Source organism: Marmota marmota, unplaced genomic scaffold, assembly GCF_001458135.2.
Source record: "Marmota marmota marmota unplaced genomic scaffold, marMar, whole genome shotgun sequence".
Lineage (NCBI taxonomy): Eukaryota > Metazoa > Chordata > Mammalia > Rodentia > Sciuridae > Marmota > Marmota marmota.
This window is the reverse complement of record NW_025999969.1, coordinates 1,007,647-1,016,468: the sequence shown is the minus strand read 5'-3', so window position 1 is coordinate 1,016,468 and position 8,822 is coordinate 1,007,647. Positions and strand designations below refer to the sequence as shown.

The 8,822-nt window shown below is 41.4% G+C and overlaps 1 protein-coding gene across 2 annotated transcripts; it reads left to right on the top strand.

Moving 5' to 3' along the window:
• Window positions 1-3,641: 3,641 nt before the first annotated feature.
• On the top strand, window positions 3,642-8,410 carry LOC107154294 (transmembrane epididymal protein 1A-like). Of its 2 annotated transcripts, none has more exons than XM_015499901.2 (2): window positions 3,642-4,002; window positions 6,979-8,410. In XM_015499901.2, the coding sequence occupies exons 1-2, from the start codon at window positions 3,930-3,932 to the stop codon at window positions 7,617-7,619; spliced, it is 714 nt and encodes a 237-aa protein (XP_015355387.2). In that variant the 5' UTR covers window positions 3,642-3,929; the 3' UTR covers window positions 7,620-8,410. The 2 variants fall into 2 exon arrangements, with proteins under 2 accessions (XP_015355387.2, XP_048659972.1); XM_048804015.1 differs by having other exon boundaries at window positions 5,996-8,410.
• Window positions 8,411-8,822: the final 412 nt, after the last annotated feature.

Here is an 8,822-nt window from a genome sequence, read left to right as displayed (position 1 = left end):
TCATTTTTTCCTAGACTGAATAATATTTTATTGTGTGTATATTCCATATTTTCTTTATCCATTCATTGATGGACATCTTCTAGGTTGCTTCAATTTGGCTATTAAGAATAGTACTCTCCGGGGCTGGGGATGTGGCTCAAGCGGTAGCGCGCTCGCCTGGCATGCATGCGGCCCGGGTTCGATCCTCAGCACCACATACAAAGATGTTGTGTCCACCGATAACTAAAAAATAAGTATTAAAATTCTCTCTATATATAGAAAAAAAAAAGAATAGTACTCTAATAAACATACGTGTGCAGATGTTGTTTCAAAACACAGATTGTATTTCCTTTGGATACATACCCAGTAGTAGAATTGCTGAATCCTATGATAATTCTATTTTTAGTCCTTTGAGGATTCTTTCTAATGTACATCTGCACCAATAGTGAATGGGAGTTCCCCTTTTGTCATGGTCCTCATGACTAAAACACTCAGGGTCACTCCAGGTGAGCTGGGCTGCACGAAATAATCACACAAGAGACAAAGATACCTTTTTCTTTGGGTACTGTGCCAGATCCTCTGACCTTAGAGATCCATGGAAAGAGAGAAAGAGCATTGTATATTTATATATGTAAATATATATATATATATATATATATATATATATATATATATATATAAATCTCTGTTCAGATCATTTGCCCATTTTTAAATTGGATTATTAGGACTTTTGCTGTTGAGTTGCTTGAGTTCCTTATCTACAAATATCTTGTAAATATTTCTTCCCATTCTGTAGGCTGTCTCTTAACTCTGTTGATTGTTTCCTTTGCTGTGCAGAAGATTTTCAGTTTGATATAATCCCATTTGTCAATTTTTACTTTTGTTGTCTATGCTTTTGAGGTCACATAATTTTTTTTTTTACCTAAACCAGTGCCTTTTTCTTATAGTAATTTCTTAGTTTTGGGTTTTACATTTAAGTCTTCCATTCATTTGGGGTTGATTTTTGTACATGTTGAGTGATAGGGGTCTAGTTCCTTTCTTCTGCATAAGGCTATTCAGTTTCCACCACACTATTTAATAAAGAGAATGGTCTTTCTCCAGTGTACATTCCTGGTGCCTTTGTAAAACAATCAGTCGGCTGTAATACATGAATTTATTTCTGGGTTCTCTATTCTGTTCTAATAGTCTATGTGTCTGTTTTTTATATTGGCATCATGCTGTTTTATTCACTATAGATTTGTAATATGTTTTGAAGTCAGATAGTGTGATGCCTCCAGCTCTGCTCTTTTTGTTCAAGATAGCTTTGGCTTTTAGGAGTCTTTTGTGTTTCCATATGAATTTCACAAATGTTTCTCCATGAAAAATGCTACTAATATTTTGATGGGGATTGCACTGAATCTTTAGATCACTTTGGGTAATATAGATATTTTAACAAATTAATTTTCTAATCCATGAACATGGATTGCCCTTCAATTTGTGTGTGTGAGAGTGTCCTCTTCAATTTCTTCTTATCATTGTTTTACAGTTTTTATTATAGAGATCTTTCAACTCCTTGGTTAAATTTATTCCTAGGTTTTTATTTTTGTTTTTGTTTTTAGTTCTTATAAATGGATTGCTTTCTTGATTTTTTTTAGCTAATTCATCATTAGTGTATAGAATATTTACTAATTTTTTATGTTGAGCTTGTATCCTGTGACTTTAATGAATCAATCTATTATTAAACTTTTTTTTTTTTTGCTGAAGTATTTTTTTAGTACCTGGGATGCTTAACCACTGAGCCACATCCCCACTCTTTCTATCTTTTATTGTGAGACAGGATCTCACTAAGTTTCCTATGGCCTCATTAAGTTACTGAAGCTGGCCTCAAACTTTCAATCCTCCTTCCCCAGCCTCTTGAGTGACTGGGATTGCAGGTGTGCACCACTGCACTTGGCTAGGCTTTTCTATACCTAAGATTATGTCATTTGCAAACAAGAATAGTTTAACTACCTTTAACTATCTTCTTTACTGTTTAGATGCTTTTTTTTTTTTTCTTTTTTTTTTGGTACCAGGGATTGAACTCAGGGGCACTCGACCACTGATACACGCTCTCAGCCTCATTTTGTATTTTATTTAGAGACAGGGTCTCACTTATTTGCTTAGTGTTTCGCTTTTGCTTAGGCCGGCTCTGAATTCACGATCCTTCTGCCTCAGCCTCCCAAGCTGCTGGGATTACAGGCATGCGCCACTGTGTCCGATCTTTTTTTTTTTTTTTTCCCCTCTTTCTCTTGCCTAATTCTCTGGCTAACACTTCCTGAAGGTTTTAAAAACAGAAATATCTAATACTCAATCTAATAATCAATTGAGAGTTCTGTTTCTGAATGATGTAAGACCCAATCAACATCCTCACTCATGCAATAAGCCTGCCGTGTGAACAACTGCCTTTTGTAAGTGATGTGGTTTTGTTTTCTGGATGGTAGAGTCCCAATCAGAGGAAAGAGGCTGAGTCACCTCTCTGTTCAGTGCTAAAGTGGGTTACAAGGCAGCTGCTGTGAGGTTTGTTTGCCAGGGAGGCGCTGCCTGAGCAGACTCAGACTGGGCCAGGTGGAGGGGACGCCCAGGCTGTGGAATGTTCAGAAACCCTGGACAGAGCACTGGACTTCCTCTAGAGTGAGGGACCAGCGCTGAGTGAGTCAACAATATATACTTTCAAAAATATAGAATGACCTCCACTAACATCTGGATTAAAAACTAGATAAGCATGTCATTTTATTAAGAAGATGAAAGAACTAGTCATCCCTGTGGACATGTGGTCATCCCTATTTGACATTAACTGCCTGGTTATTATTCCTGTGTGATTTATACCTGCATGAGTCAGATTGGGGAGTGAATCAAACAAAGCCTGCCCACGTCTGGAAAACAAGAAAGGAGGAAAGAGGTTTTAGCCACAGATATCAGCAGGGAACAAAAAATAAAACCCTTTCTGATAGATTGCCATTCAGCCACCTATTCCAAAATGTTGTTACTAGATGCAGAAGCGATACAAGAGGACAGGGAGGTTTTTGGGACCAGTCAAGGGCAGGAGTCAGACCACACGTTAAAGAAAAAGTGGATTTCTTTAATCCCCAGTAGCAGGAAAAGTTGAAACCAGTACATCACCCAGCTGGGCCTCCCAGGAGAGTAGGGAGTCAACTCCAGAAAGAGGGCAGGACCCACCCTTCCAAGTGACCTCAGATAGTATAAAGTGGTTTTCAGAGATTCTATTTTTCACTTTTACTTTGTGGTAAAATATATATACATAACACAAAATGTATCGATTTATCCATTTTTAGGTACATAGTTTAGTGGCATTCAGGACATTCACCTCCATCCCTGTCCAGGACTCTTTACCTTCCTGAACTGAAACTCTCTACCCATTAAGCAATAATTCCCCACCCTCCTCTCAAGCCCCTAGAAACCGTCCTTCTATTTTCTACCTCTGAATTAGACTGGTCGAAGTAACTCACACCAATGGAATCTTTCAGTATTTGTCCTTTTCTGTGTTCCTAGGGAGTTTTAAGAATAGGCATAACCCAAGTCCAAGCATAGGGCAATTAAACTCAGACATTGGAGTGGGGGAGGCGAGAAGCCCAAGCAGAGGTGCTATTTTTAAAACTCCCCATGATTCCTGTGGGCAGCCTTGAGGATAACTGGCTCAGAAGGTCTGAATCCGGTTTATTTTCAGGAATCCCTGCCCCAGAACCAACACACCTCAGCACCTGCTGGCTGAGGCCCGGGATTCCTTTATCTGTGAGAAAAATTCAGGATTTTCCTTCTTCAACTGGAGTTGAGAGACTTAAAATGACAGAGTGAGATATCACTGAAACTCATCTGCTAGAGATTTATCTATCAGTCAACAAGTATAAGTGATTATTATCCAACACCAGCTCCTTTGGAAAGCCAGAGGATTCAGGGTAGTGGATGATGAGCCAATGGTGATCTGTGAGCTGGGGAGAGACAGACATGCTAGACACCCAGAGCTACATTTTGGAGTGGTTGATAAAGGTGAGTCCTGCTTACCTTTAATTATTGTGTGGACAAAATAGGAATCCGGAGGAATTTAATACCAGCACATCTGTGCGCTCGCCTCATCTGGAACATGGCCACTTGGACATATGGTTCCCATCAACTGTATTTTTGCATGATTCTTGAATCCCCTCCCCCCCTTTTTATTTAACTGCACTGACTTCATTACAAAGGAACTCCACTTACATGGGTTCTAATTGAGGCATGACCAGTGCCTTGCTGGAGGAAGAGTTCCTTCTGTTCCTTGTCGCTGCAGAACTAGCAATACATAGAAATGATTAGACAGACAGAAAGAAAGAGAAAAACGGAATGACAGGAAGCCTCCCCACCAAATCATGATATTCCTTTACCATGTGGAAGAAGGGAGGTGTGGGAGGAGGACTAGAAAGATTTGAAGGTTTAATTTATCTATTTTTTTTTAAACCCTGGAAGCCAGCAGGACAAATGATAATACTTGTTCATTCTGGGTTGGCATTTTCTTATGTCATAGGACTTGTCTTGTGTTTTTGGGTGCCTTTCAAAGTTGTCAATATTACACATATATGTCCATAAATAATTACACAAGTATACATGTATAAACTTTGGTGCTGAAAAGAGCTCTTATGAAGTGTTTCGTGTTAATAAGTTTATCTAAAATAAAATAAAATCAGAGTAGAATATTTGAAAAACAAAAATAGAGACACAAATTAATAAAACTACCATCTAAAAATTGCCACATCTTGATGCCTGCACATCAGAGGCTTTCCCCAGGCATCAAATAATTGCATAATTGATTTCAAGTTTTCAGATAGATTCTGATTGCAAAGATAATACTGTTCATTGTAACATGCGAAAAAGATCAGGATGTCCTCACATGGGGAAGTGAGCTTGGTGTCTCATCTTCTAATCCCATCATGGGACCATACTCTTGTGACCTTACCTAAATCTAATTACCTCCTGAAGTCCTCACTTTCCAAATGCTAATGGGAGATAGAACTCTGGCATAAGAATCAAGGGGAGAGGGAACAAACATTCAGTTCATAATACTCTACCTTTTACCCCTCACAGTTCCAAATTTTAGACATTTGCAGCAACATCTCATTTCATAGTACCAAAATGCTCTTAGTCATCTTGGGCTGCTATAAAAAAATAATGTAGACATAGACTGGGTGTTAATTTCCCTTAGTTCTAAATGCCACAAGTCCAAGATCAGGTTGCCAACATGTCAGGTTCTGGTGAGGTGCCTCTTCCAAGTTATAGATGGCCACCTTCTTTCCATGTGCTTACAGGGCCTTTCTCAGTGCATGCTCACAGACAGTCTCTCACTTCCTCCTCCTATAAGAACACTAACTGCATCCTGAGAGTCCCCTTTTCATAATCTCATCTAAGCCTTTTGCTTCCCAGAGGACCCTACCTCTAAATACCATCACATTTGGGATTAGACTGTCAACACATGAATTTTGGGGTGTCGTGAACATTTAGTCCATAACAGGTATCATGCTGATTTTATTTATTACCTTACCCGTCAGATTTAATCTCAAATTTCATCTTTTTTGACATTTATTGTTTTTTCTTGGTATAACTAGGTATTTTACATCCTTTGCCGTTTTTCAACTGAGGTGTTTATTTTTAACTTTTTTACTTCTAAGAGCTCTCTATTTTGTAAGGAAATGAATAGTTTGCTACATATGGGATAAAATTTGACAGTTTGCTTTTCTTTTAAAATTTATTTTTTAACTAATTTTAATAAATAAATGTAATGTTTAATTTTCATTAATAAAAAAATAAACATTTTAAAGATGTAATTAATTATTTTACTTCTTTATGTTTCTTGCTTTGGTATCATTCACAGAAATGCTTCTTTGGGTTCATAGGAATTTAGCAAGGAATGCCACTAATAACAAAAGTGAAATCATTAATCATCACCACCATTTATTGAGTATTTACTATGATTCAGACATTTCACATATATTATCCTATTTAATCTTCACAGCAAACCTGTGAAGTAATTATAATTTCCACTCTGGAAAATTCCACGGAAACCAAGGCTCAAGAAGACAAAGTAACTTGCCCATAGTCACGTAACCTGCAGGTGTTGGAGCTGGATTTCAGAAACTCTGCTATGAACAAACTCTACTTCATAAGGCAGTGGACCTGGATCAACACCCCAATTCCACCATGCCAGCTGCTAGATGAACCACCCTGTGCATGTCCTGTCACCTCTCTTCATTTCACCCATAAAGTCTGTTGAACAATACCTCCCTCACAGAGTTGTTGAGGAATTTAAATGAAATAAAATTATGTACTATGCCTGGGACCAAAAGACAGTCCACCTGAGAGAGTCAGCCTACCAGGCCTCTTTGCCAGAGCCCCTTGCTTCTCGCTCTCTCCTCCCTGGGGGGCTCAAGCACCAGAGCACTGGGACCAGCAAGGGAAGGGGCAAAGTGGCATGGGGAAGCAGATGGCCTCAGGGAGGTGCAGAGGTTGAAACCCTAGACCCAGCAGATCTCAGTAAGGAGCACAGTGCGATGGCTGAAGTGTCACAGCCCACAAAGGCCACACCCTGGGAGTGGTATAGGTGACACAGTGAGAATATTCCTTCTGTGTGTGGGAGGCAGAGCAGGGCTCCTGGGGTGCTGTCTCTTTCTCTGTGTGGCTCAGAGGCTTGTGAGGACAGCTGGTGACAGTGCAGCTCATGTGCAGCTGCTGTCCTGTCAGTCTGCCTCTACATACTCACTGACGCCATGGGAACCATTGAGGGGCACCTGCTGGCTGCAGCATTCTTCCTCTTCTACGCACTCTACTATTCAGTGCTAGTGTCCCTGGCTCTGCTACGGGGACAGAGGGTCCTCAAGCCACCTCTTCCCCCAAGGGAAAAACAAGGACACAGGCTGTGGCAGCGGGTACCACTGGAAGGAATGGTGAAGGTGGTGATGACTCTCACTGGCATCTTAACTGAGTTCTTCTACCCACCAGGGATAAACCGGATGAAGATGGTGGACTGGGAGGACCCCCAGCGGCCATTCATGTTCACGGATGCCTGGCACCACATTACCATGTACTTGTTCTTCATGCTCAGTGGCGTGGTGGACATTGTCAGCCAGCTGTGTCTGGCTCAGCAGAGCAGGAAGCTGGAGCGAGCCGCTGAGGCCATGGCCTTCTATGTGCTGGTGCTGCTGATGATAGCCCACCTTGAGAATAAGAGCATCCTGGAGATCCGGGTGCACGTTCTGTTCCTGGTGCCCACCTTCCTGGTAGCCCTGGTGCTCAACATCGAGGTCTGGGTCCCTGACCAGCCTCCGCTCTGGGTGCTCAAGACCTGGATGGGAATGGTGCTCAGCACTTGGATGCTGCAGTTATCTGTGGTGATGTACAGTCCTCCTTCTGGACAACCCTGGAAGGCAGACAACCCCAAGGACATGACTTTCCTTTCCATCTTCTTCTGCTGGCACCTGGGCTTAGGGGCTGCTCTGCTGGCTGCCATCTATGGCCTCTGCAGCCTCTGGCATCACCACTGCTCCTCCCGGACAGCGACCCTGGATCCCAGTTACCAGCCGTGCCCCACAGAATCCAATGGTGGAGAGCTAGACAAGCTCAGAGCAGAGGCCATGCTGTAGGATGCAGGTATCTAGGTACTGAAACTGTCTTTCTCCCATGCATATTGTAATGAGAACTTCAAGGGAGGCCACTGCATGGATAGCACAGAAATGTCCTGGAATCTAAAGTATGGCTTTCCATCCCAGGGGCCATCTTCCTTGTTCTGAAATAAACCTTTCAGCCCCAAGAATAGCTTCTTACCTATCATTCTGTTCTCCCCAGGTGAGTCCCTTGGCTGTTCCATTATTCATATGGTTCCTGGCCATGCACACCTATGAAGTGTGAACGAGCAGTAGTGCTTCTCTCTAATAGCTTTTGGGATTCAAGGGGAGGATGTGAAGTGAGGAAATAGGAAACAGGTGAAGGAGGGTGAGTGGGGGTCTGGGGAGGATTCAGGCGTGTGCCTATTGCAGAAGTGTTTCAGTGGATGAAAGACAGAGGGGTCTGTTTCTGCACAATGGTGAGATGTTTTCTTCCTTTCTCTATTTTTTTTTTAATTCACATTAAATGTAGCAGGATAAATAATTTGTATGTCTTTTTTTTTTTTTTAACTTGAACTAAATGAGGCTACTTCTGTCTCCTGAGAGAGTAAGGGATGAGAGTTCAGTGGCAAGGAGGAAGCGGAGATGATCAAATTAGCACAGTCTCAAATGGTGAGAGGAAAAAAAGGTCAAGGAGGAATTCCCAAAGGTGGTTATAAAAAATTAGGATGATTTAAATGTAATTTTTTTTAAGTTTTTTTTTCTTTTTGCTGTGATGTAAAACAACTTTATTATTCCAACTCCTTCAGTAAAGTCTCTTACACATATTATGCCTTGTGTGAATGATTCTGGGGAGAAACCAGAGAAAAGGCCCAGATCTGAACTGGGGGGAACAGAGTGGGAAGGACTGCCATGAAACAGTGTCACCGATCTCCTTGTTCTGAAGATGCAAGAACTCAGAGCTCAGAGAGAACCTGCAGATGTCTGCACCCTGGGATTTCTAGAAAATTTTAGCCCGTCGTTGGAACTCTCCTGGAATGAGACACAAGTAAATCCACATATTTGGTGAAATATCTGAAAGAAAACAATCTGCTTCTAATAATATGAGTCAGCTTAGGTGAGACAGAGACACAGTGTGTCGCGTCCCTCGTGACTAAAGCACTTAGGGTCACTCCAGGTGAACCGGGCTGCACAAAATAATCACGCAAGAGTCAGAGATACCTTTTTCTCTGGGTCCTGTGA